This window comes from Canis lupus, chromosome 3, assembly GCF_048164855.1.
Source record: "Canis lupus baileyi chromosome 3, mCanLup2.hap1, whole genome shotgun sequence".
NCBI classification, from domain to species: domain Eukaryota; kingdom Metazoa; phylum Chordata; class Mammalia; order Carnivora; family Canidae; genus Canis; species Canis lupus.
In genome coordinates, this window is record NC_132840.1 from 89,085,588 (window position 1) to 89,104,847 (window position 19,260).

The 19,260-nt window shown below is 45.7% G+C and overlaps 1 protein-coding gene across 1 annotated transcript; it reads right to left on the reverse strand.

The window, feature by feature from the left end:
• Window positions 1–9,413: 9,413 nt before the first annotated feature.
• On the reverse strand, window positions 9,414–16,122 carry LOC140626136 (uncharacterized). Its single transcript, XM_072813750.1, has 5 exons — window positions 15,780–16,122; window positions 15,111–15,225; window positions 14,741–14,810; window positions 13,677–13,744; window positions 9,414–12,388 (listed from the first exon to the last, which is right to left on the reverse strand). Exons 1-5 carry the CDS (start codon window positions 16,120–16,122, stop codon window positions 12,337–12,339), a joined length of 648 nt encoding a protein of 215 aa, XP_072669851.1. The 3' UTR covers window positions 9,414–12,336.
• Window positions 16,123–19,260: the final 3,138 nt, after the last annotated feature.

Genomic DNA, 19,260 nt, shown 5'->3' on the forward strand with positions numbered 1-19,260 from the left:
TAGAAAATATCTTTATATAGCTTCATCTTCAGGATAAAGTGTTAAGTAAAAAGAATCAGAATAGAAAATTATGTGTACAGCAGACCACCATTTTCCCATGAAAAATGTGAATAACAAAAGAATATAAATAATTCTATTTTTAAAAAGAAGGCACCTAGAGAAAATAGACTTTCATGAATTTTTTAATATCCCTAAAATTAAAATCAAATTAATTAACTGTGTATATAGTTGTTGGCAAATCACAAAGAGAGGGCAAGTGACTTTAAAAACATACTAATTGGATTGAACATTCCTACTATTCTTAAAAATTTGAGGGACGCCTGGGTGGCTCAGCAGTTGAGTGTCTTCCTCAGCCCAGGCCGTGATTCTGGGTCGGGGGATCGAGTCCCACGTCAGGCTCCCTGCATGGAGTCTGCTTTTCTCTCTGCCTGTGTCTCTGCCTCTCTCTATGAGTTTCTCATGAATAAATAAATCTTTAAAAAGAAAAAAAATTTTTGATTCTTATGGATTAAAAAGTCCTACTCTTTATATTGCCCCAAAACTTTAAATGGTGCTTTGTAATCATGTTTGTTCCATAGTGGTGGTTTTTTTTTTTTTTTTAATTTAGAAAATAATAGTGATTATCAAGAAAAAATCATGTTGCTGAAGACAGGCAAAAAGTTAGAAGCCTAAGGAAAATTTTGTGAAAAACAAATTGGAATTATTATGTATTTAATAAAGAGGAAAAGATTAAGAGAACAAATAAGAATCTTTGATATGATGTAAACATAAATATTGCCATTGGAGCCCAAGAAAGGGAAATTTAATTGTAAGTTTTTTGTTTGTTTTCTTTTTCTTTTTTTTTTATTATGAAACTTTACAGAAAAGTAGAGAATAGTGTATCAAACAAACATGTATTTACAACTTGAATTTAATAGTAATGTTTTGCTGTTTTTGTTTTCTCTCTTTGCAAATATATTTTAAAATAAAGATATCATTACACTACATCTGAAATAAAGTAGTATGCATCTCTAAAAAATTCAAGACTTACAATTACAAATTTTGCTACTGAGATCTGAGAACCCCTAGAAGACATGACCTTAGTTTTGCAAACTAGAGTGTGCAAGCTATGGACTCTAGCATAATAGTTGGGATGGTAAGGGGGATTTTTGAAAATTGTTTAAAAGACTTAGAAATGGAAAAATACTGAGCAGAGTGTGAGAACCCAGAAAAGAGACAGAAATATCTAATGGGAAAGTGTGATTATATTCTGCTATTTGGCACGTGAGTTATCCATTTTCTCTATCTCCCTACAATGTTTTAAATATGCACTTTTAAAATTTAGATATAGTTGATATATGGTACTATATTAGTGTCAGATGTATATCTCAATGATTTGATGTATATATATTGCAGAATGATCACCACAAAAGTCTAGTTAACATCAATTACCATACATAGTTAATTTTTTTCTTGAGATAAGAACTTTTAAAATTTACTCAAAATTTTAATTTTAAATTTTAGCAACTTTCACATATACATTATTGTTAACCATAGTTATCACACTGCATCTTAAATCCTCATGGCTTATTTTATAACTGAAAGTTTATATCTTTTGACTTCCTTCATCTATTTTGTCCACTACCATCCCCTGCCTCTGGCAAGTACCAATCTGTTCTCTGTATCTACAAGTGTTTTTATTTTCCTTTTGGTTCCACATATAAGTGAAGTCATATGGTATTTGTCATTTTCACTCTGACTTATTTTATTTAGCATAATGTCCTCGAGATCCATCCATATTGTCACAAATGACAAGAGTTCCTCCTTTTTTATGACTGAATAATATTCCATGTGACACATACATCACAATTTCTTTACCCATTCATTTGTCAGTGGACACTTAGGTTACCTCCATGTCGTGCCTTTGGTAATTACTGTTGCAGTAAACATGGAGGTGCATAAACCTTTTTGAGTTAGTGTCTTTATTTCCTTCAGATATATATATATATAATTATATATATATATATATATAATTATATATATAATTAGTGAAATTGCTAGATCATATGGTAGTTCTATTTTTAATTTTTTGAAGAAACTTCATACTGTTTTCCATTGGTGGCTACACCAATTTACCTTCTCACCAACAGTGTATGAGGCTTCCTTTTCCCCACATCCTTGCCAACACTTCTTATTTCTTGTCTTTTTGATGTTTGCCATTTTCATAGGTGTGAGGTAATATCTCGTTGTGATTTTGATTTGCATTTCTCTGATGCTTAGTAATGTTGCACACCTTTCCATGTACCTGTTGGCCATCTATATGTCTCCTTTGAAAGAAATAAATGTCTATTCACTTCTTCTGCCCGTCTTTTAATCAGATTTTGTTTTGTGCTATTGAGTTGTATGAATGGGTTGTATATAATTCTCTCATCAGATATATGATGTACAAATATTTTCTTTCATTTTGTAGTTTGCCTTTTTATTTTGTTGATATAGTGTTGGTATATTTATTTTGAGATGGCTTCATTTGTGTTCAAAGGGAAAATTAATGAATTAGGCTGATGTCACTGAAACCCAGGAATTTCAGTGAGGAAGAAATATATTTTTTAAAGATTTTATTTATTTATTCATTCATGAGAGACACAGAGAGAGAGAGGCAGAGACATAGGCAGAGGGAGAAGCAGGCTCCACACAAGGAGCCCAACGTGGGACTCTATCCCAGGTCTCCAGGATCATGCCCTGTGATATATAAGTATATATATAATAAGAAAGGAATATATATATATATATATATATATTTCTATATATATATTTCTATATATGTATTTCTATATATATTTCTATATATATATTTCTATATATAGAGGTGCATGCATGCATTAGAATCGGTTCTCCCAATTAGTGTTTTTGTATTTTTTTGGATAAATACCTAGTAATATGTATACTGGGTTGTAGAATAATTCTATTTGGAACTTTTTGAGAAATCTCCATATTATTTTCCACAGTGGCTGTGCCAGTTTGCATTCTTACTAATGGTTCACAAGAGTTCCTTTTTCTCCACATCCTCACCAATACTTATTTCTTGTGTTTTAATTTTAGCCATTCTGACAGATGTGAGATGATTCCTTGATTTGAAGAAATAATTGTGTACAATTTTAAGATATTGCTGGTTTTTAAAAGTATGGTAATGGTATTATGGTTATATTTCAAAATAATATGAATGTGAAATTTGAATATAAATTATATATTAGATAACTTCAAAATTAAATGTTGAGTAGGGTCACTGTTTTAGTTAGTGAGAATGTTGTTATTTTGAGAAGATGGTTGCTAAAATACTAAAATATCAAGATATATACAAATTACTTTCAGGTGGTTTAACAAAACAAGAAAAGAAAAATATGACTGCTAATTTGGCACTTGGTAACATTTTTTAAAATTTTATTTTTATTATTTTTTAAAGATTTTATTTATTTATTCATAAGAGACACAGAGAGAGAGAGGGAGAGACACAGGCAGAGAGAGGGAGAGACACAGGCAGAGGAAGAAGCAGGCTCCCTGTAGGAAGCCCGACGTGGGACTCGATTCCAGGACTTCAGGATCAGGCCCTGGGCTGAAGGTGGCACTAAATCGCTGAGCCACCCGGGCTGCCCACTTGGTAACATTTTAAATGTGAATCGAAGACTTGGTCTCTAAGTAGGTTTTTCAGTAGAAAAGACAGAGTTCAGTTATGAAAGGTGGGGTAAGATTACTTCACTTTGCTTCTCCCAATTAGTGCAGCTATAAAAACTTGGAAAGAATTCATGGAACTATTCTGAGAGGTAAATAATAACAAGGTAATTGGAGGAAAAGATCAAAATTCAAACTACCATCAAACTGATGGTGAGTTTGCCTATTATATCCCTCAACATCCCCCTATCAGATCTCAATGCAGCTTCAAGGGCAGAATAATTGAACAGAGAGAGCTCCAGGAGGAGCCTTCTAAAGGATCTGGAAAGGGTTCTTCTGGCAGGGACAATAATCTATCAGAATCCAGATCCTTTACTCGTTTTTTAATTGAATTGTTTTTGTTGTTGTTGTTGTTTGCTATGGGGTTGTTAAAAGAACCAGGAAAGGGATCTCTGGAAGCTAAGACCACAGAAACTCTGAAGAAAGGGATGTTTCCTCTTCAATAAGAGGAACTGTGGTCCTGAAAGAGTAGAATAAAGTCCCGTTGTTTTCTCTTTCTCTCAATCTTTCCACAACCCACAGAAGTCCATCATAATCTGTGGTCTCTACCCAATTTCACTGATTGCCTTCTAAAACAAAGTTACCAAGATTCTCCATATGATTTAAATAAAATACAGTGTCATAACACAATATTAAAATTATCTAGGATACAATCCAATTACTTGGTCTAGAGAGAACTAGGAAAAATAGCAATTCATATGGGAAAAGACAACATGCCAATATTGGTTGACACAGATAGTGGAATTTTCCTTCTTTTTTTTTTTTTAAGATTTTATTTATTCATGAGAGACACAGAGAGAGATTGAGGCAGAGACATAGGTAGAAGGAGGAGCAGGCTCCATGCTGGGAGCCCGACGTGGGACTTGATCCCGGGACTCCAGGATCACACCCTGAGCCAAAGGCAAGACGTTCAACCGCTGAGCCACCCAGGCGTCCTAATAGTGGAATTTTCTGATAAAGACTTTAAAACAGTTATAAAAATATTCCAGCAAGAAATTGTGAATGCTCTTAAAATGAATGGAAAATAGAAAGTCATTGTACTATTATAACTTTTATGTCATAATACTATCTAAGAAATTTATATCTAACAGAAAATAACATCTAACAAACTATGCCATTAGAACATCTAATGAGTTTATTCATATATAAAAATAATCTCATACCCAGTCTATGTTCAAATGTTTCTTACTGCCTCAATAATATCTTCTTACAGTGAGTTGGTTTGAATAGGGATCCTCAGTCCACTCATTCCATTTTATTATATTACTTAATTATCTTTGATTTTGAAACATCCTACTTTTCATTTTTTATGCTATTGACTAGGGCACTTGCCCTATAAATTGTCCCATGTTATGGGACAGTTTGGCCAATTGCTTCACCATGATTTAATTGTCACACTGGCTGTGTAAACTGGTAATTAGATCTAGATCCTTGGTTAGATTTAGGTTTTATTTCAAAAACAAAAATATTTTATAGTTGGCATTGAACTCTTCCTATTGCATTACATCATGAGTCATGTATAATCTAGTTATCCCACATTTAGTAATTCAAGATTAATCAGTGGCTCAGGTGGTGTCAGTTTAATTTCTATTATAGGCATTATATTCTATATGGCATTTCTATTATCAAATGCCCCATTGATTTTCTGCCTAATGATTTTAGCATCTACTGATGATCACTTTCTATATCCATTATTTTATTAATGTTTGAGAAAATGTTCCTTTTTAAAAATTTAGTCATTTCTTTTGTTCTTATTAGCCATAATTTTAAAAAAATTATTCACAAAGTATCTGGACATGCAATGATACAGTTTATTCAAAAAAGAAAGAAAAAAGTGAAGATACAGAATCTATATTGGTTTATGAAAATTCAAAATAATGAATTCCAACACAAAACAATATTAAACAATTGTTTCCAGCACAAAACAATATTAAAAATTATTTTATGAACTTATGAATTTGTATATGTTTTATTGTTTCAATCTGTGACAATTAGTTTTCTTTTTGATGCTCAAATGGTCTCATCTTAGGCAATGGGAACCCTGTTAATAGTAGACTGCTGTTTCTATCTCACATGACATCTTATTTTATGGGACAAAAATATTTCCTAGGATTATCTTGTATATGTTGGCACCTGGAATTGGCAATTTCTCCAAGGAGCCACATCTCATTTTAGTGGGAAATAGCATTTAGAGGTTAGAATACAGGTATCGGCAGTATAAGGTGTTATTTAATCTTCATAATAATTCTGAAATCTACTTATAATATCTCATTTTAGTAAAGATTCTATGGCTCAGAGAAATTGATAAACACAACTAAGATCATAAATTTATTTAGTGGCAGAACTCAAAAATTTTACATGTGCTATAGCAGAGTACACACAATACAGAGATGTGACCTTTGTAATTTGTAAAGAAATGAAATTATTCAAGTGCACTATAAGATAGCCAAGAATAATACTGGATTTCATGGCAATAGAAATATGGCTGCTGACATAAACTATAAAAATAGAGATGATATTTAAAGAGTTGGGCTTATGCCTTATTGGTAGAATAATTTGTAAGAGGTAGAAACACTAATACATACCCCGGGTGTCTTAGTTTGAGTGATCCTTAAAAACAGCACCTGAGATAAAAATGTATGTGATAATGTTTACTTTGGGGTGCTAGGAAGTTGAAGTAAGGAAGCAGAGAGAGTGAGGTAAGAGAGGAGAAGCCAGTCAAGGGTACATTTTCAAAGTTGCTGCTAGAGTTTCAAGGGCTCAATTCCACCTCTGAAAGGATACAGAATACCACTCAAACTGTTCTCCCAGAAATTGGTCTAGGAGTTTTCCTACATGTTTTGAATAACACCCCTTGTGCTTCTGGGCTGCACCTGATTATACGTAGGTCAGGCATAGGGAGAAAGTTTTAGAGAAGACCCTCAGCAGAAAAACAAAAAGACGAGGTCTGCACTTAGGTTGGACTCTGTCATTGTGCAGGCGACTCTTTGCCACAAGGGTGTCTAAAATGACTTGTGAGAATGTGGGTGGTCTTTGAACCCAGTTCTATGACCTTCTTCCATTCTGTTTTCTCTAAGTTGTCCTATCCCATTCTTACTACTGCTCTGGGTTTCTCTTGAACAGAGCAGCTTCAGAAGGGAGAAAAGTGAGAGGACTGAGTGCATGTGTGACACGTGTTTTCCAGGGAAAATGAACCTTACCTATGAGGCTCCTTTGATCCCCTATTGGAGGTGCAGTTCACAGAATAGATCCATTCTCAGCTCTAATTGGAGATGAGAAGAAAAGGGATGAGGGCTCATCCCTCTTTCATAATTTTAGGTCTCTCTGCCTTCTAAAGATTCTATTCCTATTATAGGTTTATTTTTCTTTTTTTTAAAGATTTTATTTATTTATTCATGAGAGACACAGAAAGAGAGAGGCAGAGACATAGGCAGAGAGAGAATCAGGCTCCTTGCAGGAAGCCTGATGTGGGACTGGATCCTGGAGTCCCAGGAGTGTTTGGGCCCTGAGCCAAAGGCAGACACGCTTAACCACTAAGCCACCCAGGTGCCACATCCTATCTTAGGTTCAAAGCACTCCATGTAAAGTAGTAAAACAAGTAGAATTCATGGGGTACAGGAAACAAACATTGGTCTTGTCTACACTAATCACATTCTCACTCCTAGAAGAAAGAAGGGGAAAAGAAAATGGGAAAGGCCTGCTGAGGAAGAACAATGAAAGCAGGTGAACAAATGCCAGCAGATCAGAAAAATGTATCTTCCCATACCTTTCCTAGAAAAATCTCCACCAGCTGAGTGCCATGCTCCACTCTGCCCAGCATCTCCTAGCATTCTTCTTCTTTTTTCTCCATACCTCCAGTCCTGATATCTTTAAAAACACTCTCCGCACCTCTCTTCACATCCAAAAAGGATAAGAAAATGATAAAGTCCTGAGCCCAATGAGAATGTTTTTTTCTGGCAAAACATCACTATGTCCATGCAGGAAGGAGTACATTGCCATGTGTCTGTGTGTGCACGTACATGCTCAGGAGTCCTTGCTATCTTTCCTTTTTCTATTAACAATTATAAGCCTTATGCCATCTGTTACCAGGCCTTTCATGCACCTGAGATAGTACACAGTAGCTCTGTAATAGCAATCAATTAATAATGGCAATGATGATGATGATGATGATGATTTATTCTACTGACTAATCCAGATCTCTGGGAAAAGAAGGACAATCACTCTTGAGAGACAACAGAGCTAAGAAACTGCCAGAAAAGTTTGCATTTTCTAACCAATTTTTCAAGTTTCCATTTATGACTTTTCTTCAAGTATGACACAAATGAATTGCTTTGGTTTCTGAAAGAACATTAACAAATGAAAAAGTTTACTTATACATTTTTAACAACACTCAATAAAAATCACTCTTGTGTTTCAATGTGAACTACTCACATTATAAATATTTGAAAATGTATTTTTGCATGAATAAATAATAAAGAGAAGTTTTGAGGAGAATTTATATTTTAAATGTCACTCAAGGAACAATTTATAAATACCTATGATCTGTAATTTGGCACTCATCGCCCATTATCTACAGCAACTTCAACTTTATATGATATTATGGCTTTATTCTGTCTTGACAAATCTTATAATCACAATTACTATTTACTTCAAATTGTTTCAAAGTTCCAGATAAAACTACTATCATTACTAGTAAGTACTTCTTCAAGGAAGCAGCTCCTGGTGGTTCTTTCCAGCTAAGTTTTGTAGATGATTGCAAAACAAGCTCTTCCTACCCCTGTTCCTTCTATGAGGCTGGCAAACAGCTGGGTGACTTCTTTTCCATTCTGAAGGCTTCATTTCCTAAGACACTACAGCTGCTCAGGCAGCTCCTGTTATGATATTTGTTCTCCATTTAGATAAACTGCACCCAGCATGAAAGGGTAAAGAAGCTGCCCTTCATTTATTTATTTATTTATTTATTTAATAAATTAATTTTTATTGGTGTTCAGTTTACCAACATACAGAATAACACCCAGTGCTCATCCCGTCAAGTGTCCCCCTCAGTGCCCATCACCCATTCACCCCCACCCCCCACCCTCCTCCCCTCCCACCACCCCTAGTTCGTTTCCCAGAGTTAGGAGTCTTTATGTTCTGTCTCCCTTTCTAATATTTCCCACACATTTCTTCTCCCTTCCCTTATATTCCCTTTCACTATAATTTATATTCCCCAAATGAATGAGAACATACACTGTCCTTCTCCAATTGACTTACTTCACTCAGCATAATACCCTCCAGTTCCATCCACGTTGAAGCAAATGGTGGGTATTTGTCGTTTTTAATGGCTGAGTAATATTCCATTCAGCCCGTCTGATGGGGGAAGAGGTCTATGGGGAATGGGAGTGGCAGAGTCATTTCTGCTCAGAAGGTTTTTCCTCTGTCTAAAAATTTCTCCCCAGGAGTGGTGTGTGTTCATTCAGTGTATGAATAATTATTTGCTAGGCATTATTCTTGGTGCTCAAGTAAAAATATATGAAATGATAAAAACAGAAATAAAGTGACCTCATCGTTTAAATACAAATCCAATGATGCCAAAAACAATGCTCATGAACAAAACTAAAAACTAGGCTTGATCAAAATTGAAAACTATTTGTCTGTGAAAGATACCGTTAAAAGAATGAAAATCAACCACAGTGTTGGGAGGAGAGGTTACTTTGAAAGTACACATCTGATCAAAGACTTTTATTGAGAATATATAAATTACACTTGAAATTTAACAATAAAAACAAAAAAACAGTTTTTAAAATAATCAAAACAAGTGAAAGGACTCTTCATCAATAAAGATATGTAGATAGAAAATAAGCCAAAGAAAAGACATTTTGCATAATTTGTTACAAGAGAAACGAGATACCACAACATACCCATTGTAATTGTTTTAGGAAAAAAAAGTGACAATACCTCATTTGTTACTGGTGGGAGTTTAAAATACTACAGCCACTTGGAAATACAGTTTTGCAATTTCTTATAATATTAAATGTACACATCAACATACCAGCAAAGTCACTACTGGCTATTTGTGCAAGTGTTTCGGAAAACTATATCCACACAAAAACCTACATGTGAATATCTATAGCAGCTTTACTTACAAATGCTAAAAATGGAAAACAACCACGATGTCCTTCAAAACATAAGCAGATAAACCAGTTCTAGTCCGTCCATCATGAGGAATTCTACTTAGCAATAAAAAGAAAGGAATAGTTTATTCATGCAACGACACACAGGAAGCTTAGTCGCACTTTGAGAAGTGAAATAAGCCAAACTACAAAGGCCACGTATTGTATGATTTCATTTATATGTCATTTTGGAAAAGGTGGGACTATAATAATAGAAAGTAGGTCGGTGGTTGCCAGGGATTGAGGGGGCAGAGAGTGATTCACTGCAGTAGGTCACCTGGGGAGTTTAGATTATAGAACTATTTTAGCGTGACTTGTTGATGTGCATGCACGCATGGGTCAGGATGGATACATGTATTTCGTGTCTCTGTCCACTGCTAAGGTCTAAGGGAAGTGATACTCTAATAACAATGAGTCAAATCTCCTCCAGATTTAGGTTTCTAAATATCATTTTACAATAAAAGAAGAAAATATCCTTGGAGAAATGGCTGATCCTCGAGAAATGGGAAGGGACATGAAAAATGCAAGACGTCCCTGAAGTATCTGGTAACGTCAGAAAGTAAGGAAATGTCAGAAACAATATTAGTGGAAACATGAGCAAAATACGAATGGAGTTAATATTGTACTAATTCAATTCCTTAGTTTGGGCACTTATAACAGTGATGTGAGATGCCAACACTGAGGAGTTTGGGTAAAGGGCATACATAAGCTCTCTGGACTTCCTCTGCAATTACAACTTCTCCGTAACTGCATTAATCCTGGCAACCACCTGGCAATTGCCTGGCAAATCGTCTCTCTTCCTGTCTTCCGGCTCCAACATGAGGAAGTTCCTGAGAATCAGGCATATGCCTGTGTGTGTGTGTGTGTGTGTGTGTGTGTGTGTGTGTGTGTTTGCGTGCATGTGTTCATGGTACAATCAGGACTAGATGCAGGGGTAGCACCGAGGGAGAGCTGCAGGTGGACAGAAATGACTCCTTCCTCAGCTTTCATTCATGCTATTGGATTTCACGGTGTGAATGAGGCAGGCAGAGGACAGGAGACCGTATCAGGAGGCTGCCCATCCCCTTCAGGATGGTGTGGCTGTTAATTTGCACCCTTCAATCAACAGGGGATGCCCCTAATATAAGATCATTCCCTCTTACCCTTATCCATCTTGTTTATCAGAGCCTCATGCAAGTAACTCTGGAAAGCCCTAATGAAATACAGAGTTACCGTCTAAACAGACCTCTGACATTTCAAGAAATTCCATGGGGGCACAACTGAACTCCCCAGAATAATGAAGCAGCCCAATAACTTACTGTAATCAGCAGCCTCTGAAAATAGCATTGCTTCCTCTCCTCTTGCTATTTAATTTCCCTCCCCCTTCCCCACCCTTGCCTCTTGTAACATCAGCCGGGAAGCATGTCCCAGTCCTTCCTACATCAGCCATGGAAGCTGCAGGAGTCTGAAGAGCTAAGAAATAAGCCCTGTGGCCTTCTCCTCTCATCCTACCCACCTTCCCTCCTGGGTCGCTCAGTCCTCTTTGACATCTTACTATCCCCTAACCAGGGAACCCACTTTGAGGGACCTGAGACAAGCAATAGAAATCCAAATGAGGGGGTGCCTCCCGGGCACCAGCATAGCTGCCAGGTGGTCATCAGGGAAGAAAAGGCGGCAGAGCCAGCATGACCCGAGGTGCAGTCGGAGGGACAATCTCACCCGCAAGCCAGTCCTTCCTTTAGGGAACAGGAGAGCTTCCGGAGGTGTTCACACAGAATAAAATGTTAAAATATAAGTGGCTCATCAACCCTTCCACTCCCGCTCCTGTTCGGTGACCACTTGACTCAGGGGATGAGTAAGCTGAGCGCCCCCCCCCCCCCCCGCAAGGGTCAGCTGCATGGTGGGGAAGGCCGCAGGGACTCTGCGACGGGCCCTGACATTCTCCAGGTCTGCGTGGGCCCTCGCCGGGTCCCTTGGCCTGCTTTTCTCCCACAAAAGGATGCGTCCTCATTCCTTCCAACTCCAGCCCGTGTGTCTCCACTTGCTTCACGGACAAGTATCTGTGGTCGTGGTGCGGGCGGCCCAGTGGCCTCTCTGGGCCCTTCCAGTCGGCCCAGCCTCAGAGCAGTCTCTTCCCGCCTCACTTCACCTGGTGTTCTTGTTGCTAAAACCTGAACAAGCTAGATTCTCAAAAATCTGTAGGAAAGAGGATGGGCTGGGGGAGAGGAGGCGCCCGGCACCGGCCCAGCTTTGCCTCTTCCTCTTCGCCAGCGGTGACTCCCATCTCTGCCTTCAAGCTCCGTACTTGCCACTGTTCCTAAGATCAGACCTGGTCTGAGACAGGGCCGCTTTACATTTTGCTAAGGCTTTTTTTTACTCCCCCATTAAAAACGCAGTTTATATTCATTGAAGAAAATACATTAAGTCAGAAGAGTCAGGCAAGATGGCAGAAGAGTGGGGCATCTCACTGTTGTCTTCCAGGACTTTAGCTAGGTCGCCGTCACATCATTCCGAACACCTGCGAATTCACCTGGAGATCTAAAGCAGAATAGCTGCGCAGAAAAAAGCAACCACTGTGTGCAAGGCAGGAAGTGCAGACAAGTGAATCCAAGATGATATATGGGAAGATAGACCTGGGGGGGCGGGCTCTGGAAGCTGGCACCAGAAGCTGATAGAGCAGCAGAATGCAAAATCAGAACATTTAGATGTCTGCTCCCATGAAGGACATCCCGGCCTGAAGGCACTCAGGCGACTAAGCAGGGAGGAATCCGAGGTGGACAGTGTGGGCTCAGGATCCGGAGCGCCTCGGGAATACCTGGGGTGCCCGAGTGTGGGGAGTTCCCAGGCATCAGAGCCTGAACCTGGCTGCTGTCAATGAGCCCAGGAGTGGGCTCTCAGCTTGGGGCTGAGACCGGGTGGGGGGGCAGCAGGTAGCCAACCCCCACGAACCCCACCCGCCCTGGAGGAACAGGGGGCGCATGAGCCACAGGATTCCTCAGGGTTAGGAGACACAAACTGGGTTTGCACACCTGAGATGGAGATGCTAGTCACCGGCTGGGTGAGCACAGACTGCGGACAGAGACCAGGGACACACGGACCATTAACGGCTTCCCTGGAGGGCTCATGAGGAGTGGGTCCCACATTCTCAGCCGCTGGGCTGGAGATTGGGAGGCCGCATTTTTATTCTCATCTAAAGGGGTGCAGGCATCTAGAAGGTTCTGGCGTCAGCTCCATGGTGTCTGCGGAGAGGCTGGGTCTCCCTGGAGCTGGGCCCTGTCTCCCACGAGGAGCAGGGGACCATGGCCCCAACCTGATGCTCCCCAACCTCTGTCCTGGGGCCTGGGGAGGCTCAGGCTCCACACCCTCCCTCCCTGCCCTGGCCTGAACCCTGGCATCTACCTGCAGCCCCACAGAAGCCTTCGGGACTGTGGGGGCCCTGGCTGGGGGGTGTGGGTGAGAGCACCCCTGCGGACTTGCCCCAGACCAGGCCGTCCCCCAACGGAGAGCACGCCCCAGCCCCAGAGCCCCTCACCTGCGGGAGCCCCTGCTGAAGGGACTGGACACCCCCCCCCCGGATGCAGGAGGCAGACACCTGGGCCTGCCCGAAGAAGGCATGGAGGCCCCTCCTCTGAGTGTCCAGGGGCCTCCCCCGGGCCCAGCTCCCTTCCTGCCCACGCCCCGGGTCATCCTCCGGGGTGTCTCAGCCCAGCGCAGACATGGCCCTCAGAGGGCTCCAGGGGACGAGGTCCCGACCTGGGGGGGGGGGGGTAAGCCTCCAGAGAGGTGTTCCTGCAAATGCCACCCCCCCTTAGATGGATGAGGGGTGTCCAGGGGACTCACTGCAGAAAGCCCTGGTGGTCAGTGACCTTGCACAGTGACTGGTCCTGCGGAGACCCTGCTTGGTGCGCCTGCAACAGAGGGGGCTCCGTGGTGGGGACCGATCAGAGCAGGGAAATGGGGACAGGAGGGAGCAGAAGGGGTCCTCCCTCCCCCTGAATCCTGAGGGAGCGCCGACCCTCTGAGATTGGTCGGGCACCAGAGGAAGGGCCTGTCTGCCCGGTGGGCACAGCCTGACAGCCTCACCTGCTTCTATCTATCAGTGATGATCCCCACCTTGGCCTGACCTGACCTGGTGACTGTGGTCCCCACCTGGCCCTCACCTGGACCCGGTGACTGTGGTCCCCCACTGGGCTTCACCTGGACCTGGTGACTGTGGTCCCCTACCTGGGCCTCAGCTGGACCTGGTGACTGTGGTCCCCTACCTGGGCCTCAGCTGGACCTGGTGACTGTGGTCCCCTACCTGGGCCTCAGCTGGACCTGGTGACTGTGGTCCCCACCTGGGCCTCACCCAGACCTGGTGACTGTGGTCCCCACCTGGGCCTCACCTGGACCTGGTGACTATGGTCCCCACCTGGGCCTCACCTGGACCTAGTGACTGTGGTCCCACCTGGGCTTCACCTGGACCTGATGACTGTGGTCCCCGCCTGGGCCTCACCTGGACCTGGTCACTCTGGTCCCTACCTGGGCCTCACCAGACCTGGTGACTGTGGTCCTCACCCAGACCTGGTGACTCTGGTCTCCACCTGGGCCTCATGTGGACCTATGACTGTGGTCCCCAACTGGGCTCACTTGGACCTGGTGACTGTGGTCCCCACCTGGGCCTCACCTATACCTGGTGACTGGGCTCCTCAGCTACCAATGACTAGGATCCAGGATGGACCCTTAGTTGCTACTGACACCGGGACCATCCCCAGGGTCTCACTTGTTCCTGGTGACTATGGTCCTTGTCTGGGCTGACCTGGCTCATCCTTGGCTCTGATCCCCTCTTGAGCCTCCCCTGCTCTTGCAGGTATGGTCCCCCCTGTCGTGGGTGTGTAGTGTCTATGGTCCCTTCTGGGCCCCACCTGATGGTGCTGGGCCACGATATTGGCCCTTTGCAAGGCCAGCAGTGTCTCCGGGTCCTCCTGCATCGTGCTGCAATCCAAACACATCCAAGAATGACGGCGCGTGAGAACCTTCTGAGGACACATGCGTCCGGGTGCTCCCCGTAGGCAGGTGCCCCTCTGTCTGACCGGAGCTGGAGACAACCCCGTAGCCCCAAGGGGCACAGGCATCACACACGGGCCCTCGATGCCTGTCTGTCCCCCGCCCACCTACAGTCCACCTTCCCAGCCACTGTCCCAGGACACACCGTCACGCTGGGGTCACAGAGCGCTCCCACCCCGGTATCAGGAGCACACGGGCGGGGGACCAGGGGCTCTGGGAACTGCCCACCTGATGCTCGGGGGTGACGTCTCCCAGCCCCAGGCCGGCGCAGAGATGGTGGTAGGTGGGCCGGCCAGCGAGTGTCCCTGCGGGCTTGGGGCGGGGGCGGGGATCGAAGGTTTCTCTTGGATTCCACAAGCACACGACCAAGGGCAGAAAGCGACGGACTGAACTTCATCAAAATTAAAACCTGATGCCAGCAAGAGTGCGACCAAACTCCCCACCCCGAGGGCAGTGATGTGTGAATAGCCTGAGGGGGGCCTGGGGGAGCATGAGGGACTCCACATTCCAGTGTGTGAAGAGCAAGCCTGCTCACGGGCCAGGGGGACCCAGCGGGCACAGGGCGGGATGGGGGTGTCAGTCATCCCTGTCGGGGTCCAAGTGTCTAGGACAGGCTGGAAAGGTCATGGCTTGGGTGCCTGCACAGCACAGGGCTTACAGGGGAGCAGGGGTCCCGGGGGAGCTGCCTGAGTTCCGACTGCAGCCTCCTTCCCTGGACGGGGGCAGCAGGGTGGCCGCTCTCACCCCGTGGGGCTGTGGAAGGGCTGTAGGAGCTGCTCACGGTCATCACATGGGGGGTCAGGGTGTTGTGGACCCCAGCCCGGGAGGCCTGTGCCCCCTCCTGGACCCACAGGCCCCACTGTGGCCCGTGGGGAGCAGGGATCAGCTGCCACTCACCTGTGACCTGTCGCTGTGTGAGCGCCTCCTCTTTATGCACTGGGTACTGGGGAGAGTGGGAGGGTTGGGGTACTGGGGAGAGTGGGAGGGTGGGGGTACTGGGGAGAGTGGGAGTACTGGGGTACTGGGGAGAGTGGGAGAGTGGGGGTACTGGGGAGAGTGGGAGAGTGGGGGTACTGGGGAGAGTGGGAGTACTGGGGTACTGGGGAGAGTGGGAGAGTCGGGTCGCTGCGAGCCAGATCCGGAGCACAAGTGCCTCCGAAGGTCTGCGGATGCAGAGTGGGCACCAGGCAGCGGTGGAACCCAGGGGCACCACAGTTCCGCCCAGAGTGGGGTCCCGCATCATCACTGTGGGCAGGCAGGGTCCAATCAGCACTTAGCCCTTCACCCTGAAGGCCGAGGGTCCCGGGGGAGGGTCCTGTCCCCACACCGGGCGGGAAGGGGATGCAGGCACCCTCCCACATCCTCAGTTCCCATCCTCGGGCCTTGCAGGCCTCCTGCCCTTCAAGGGAGACTGGGGGTCACAGATGTCCCCCGCCCCCCAGGGTTCACAGCATGGGGTTGCAGTTAGGAACATTTGAGGGGCTCCTGGGTGGTTTAGTCGGTTCCACGTCGACTCTTGAGTTTGGCTCAGGTCAGGATCTCGAGGTTGTGGCGTGGAGCCTCACGTGGGGCTTGGGCTCCGGTGGGTGAGGAGTCGGCTCCAGGTTCCCCCTCTCCCTCCGCCCCCCCCCCCCACTGCACCCTCTCTCAAGTAAATCTTCTAAAAATTAACATGAAGACACGTGAGCATCTTGATCCCCTCTGCAGAGGTGCCTTCGTGTGTGTAACGACCGTGTAAATGCCTTTCACGGACCCACCGGGAGTCCTACCAGAAACCCCTTTTCCTTGATACTTATTGAAGTACAGTCAACACACAATGTAACAGTAGTTTCAGGGCTACAACTAGTGACTTGGCAATTCTGTGCCTCACTCAGCTCTCCCCTCGAGAAGCGGCATCACCGTCTGTCCCCGTACAAAGTTGTCCCAACAGTACTGACTCTGTTGCCAGGCTGTACTTTCTAAATTTCTGGGGTTTATTTATTTAGAACCAGACGCTTGTAGCTTTTCCTATTGTTCATCCGTGTTGCTCACCTGCCCCCCGCGGCCCCTCTGGCCATCAGTCAGCACGATCCATCCCATTAACCAGAGAAAGGACATGGGGCGGCCCGGGGGGCTCAGCGCTTCAGTGCCTGCCTTCGGCCCAGGGCCTGATCCTGGAGTCCCGGGATCGAGTCCTACATCGGGTTCCCTACATGGAGCCTGCTTCTCCCTCTGCCTGTGTCTCTGCCTCTCTCTCTGTCTCTCTGTGTCTCTCAAGGATATATAAATAAAATCTTTAAAAACAAAACACAAAAAACAAGAGAAAGGACAAAAAGCATATGATCCTCTCAAGAGTTGCAGAAAAAGCATTTGACAAAATACAACATAAAAAGCACAGTGGGGTTTGAGGAAATTGTCTATCAATTATTGTGTTATCAATTATTTTGTCTATCAACTGAATAAAGTCCGCTAGGAAGGCCCGCAGCTGACTTCATCCTCAAGGGTGAAAACTTGAAATCGTCTCCCCTGAGCAGGAACAAGCCAAGGAGGTCCCTTCTCAGCGCTGGAAGTCCTAATGTAGTCAACAGACAGGAAACAGCAGAGGTTCCACACCTGGAAGGGGGGCGTCACACTGTCCCTATTTACTGAAGATGCAGCACTAGAAACAGGAAACCCGAGAGCCTCCACCAAAACCTGTTCAAACTAAGGTGTGAGTTCAGGAGCGTTCAGGGACACAGAATGACCCTACAGAGCTCATTAGCCTCTCTGTGTCCCAACAATGAGCCTCAGGAAGGAAATTAAGGACATGACTCCCTTCTCAGGAGCATCACAGAGAACAAAGTAGTTAGACTGAACCAAGGGAGCGTGAGACTTGTGCGCTGAGACCCTCCAGGCTCTGGGAGGCCGTCCTGGGCTGGTGGGGCGGGAGCCTCAGCTTGTGAAAATGTCCACAGTTCCTGAAGCCACCCTCAGTTTCAATGTCACTCCTATCAAAATCATGGTGCCAGATCTTAGAAATAGAAAAAAAAAAAAAAAAAAAAAACCCTACCATCCGTCTGCCCCCACGAATGACCCCGGACAGCAAGTCAGTATTGGAGAAGCAGGACAGAGCTGGACGCAGCACTTTCCTATTTCAATCGATGTCACAGAGATGCAGGATGAACCAGCGTGGTTCTTGGCCCCGGCTGGCTCCCTCGGTTAAGCATCCGACTCTTGACCTCATCCCCGGTCCTGATCTCGGGGTCGTGAGTTCTAGCCCTGGGCTGGCCGTGGACAAGGCGTGGCTCCTGCTTAAACAAACCAGACCCACGGGGGGGGGGGGGGGGGGGGAGGGTCCGGCATCAGCTGAAGGAGCAGAACAGAGCCCGGAAGGACATGTGCTCTGATGCAAGGGATTTTTTTTTAACTTAATTTAACTTAAACCCAATTAGTTAACAGTGTAGTGTATTATACTTTCAGAGGTGGAATTCAGGGATTCACCAGTTGGAGAGAACAGCAGTGCTCGTGACATCCCGCGCCCTCCTTCAGGCCCGCCCCCCTCCCCTCCCCTCCCCTCCCCTCCCTCCAGCGACCCGCAGTGTGTTTCCTCGGATTAAGAGTCTCCTCTTCCTCCATCTCTGTTTTCATCTTGTCTTTCCTTCCCTTCACGGATGTTCATCTGCTTTGCGTCTTTAATCACACCTGTCAATGACGTCACACGGTCATTCTCTTTCCCGAGTGACTTATTTCACTTAACACGATCCCTCTAGCTCTGTCCGCGTCACTGCGAACGGCGAGATGTCCTTCTCTTCGACGCTGAGTGACACCGACCTCTCTCTCTCTCTGTCTCTGTCTCTCGCCACCACCCGTCTCCATCCCCTTTATCCACCCTCTGCCCGAGGGCACCGAGGCTCCGCCCGCAGTGTGGCCGCCGTGGACCCGGCTGCCGTGCACATCGGGGGCAGGTGCCCCGCGTCTCCCGCGTCTCCATCTCCCGGGAGCTCCGGGCCGCGCACCTGCCGGTCCGGGGCGGCTCCAGCGGGCACTCCCCGAGCAGCCTCCGCGCTGTCTCCAGGGCGGCCGCACCGGCCCGCGGCCCCGCCCGCAGCGCAGGAGGGTGCAGGGGGTTTTGCGGGACGGGGTGAGTTTGGTCCACATGTCACGTCGTCCCTGGGCTCCAGGTCCCCGTCCGCCCGTGTCCCGGGGAAGCCGGGGTTGGGCTCCGCGTCGGGGAGACGTTTCTGCCGCTCACAGGCCCCGGCCGGAGCCTGGACGGAGGCGGGGGCGGCCCTGGGCGCGGGGACGCCGCCTCCCGCTCGGCCTCCTGCAGCGCCTGCGCGTCCCGCAGGGGGCGCCCGAGCCCAGGCCCCGCCGGGGGCGCGTGCGCAGTAGCCTCGTCCGCCTGCTGACGGGAGCCTGG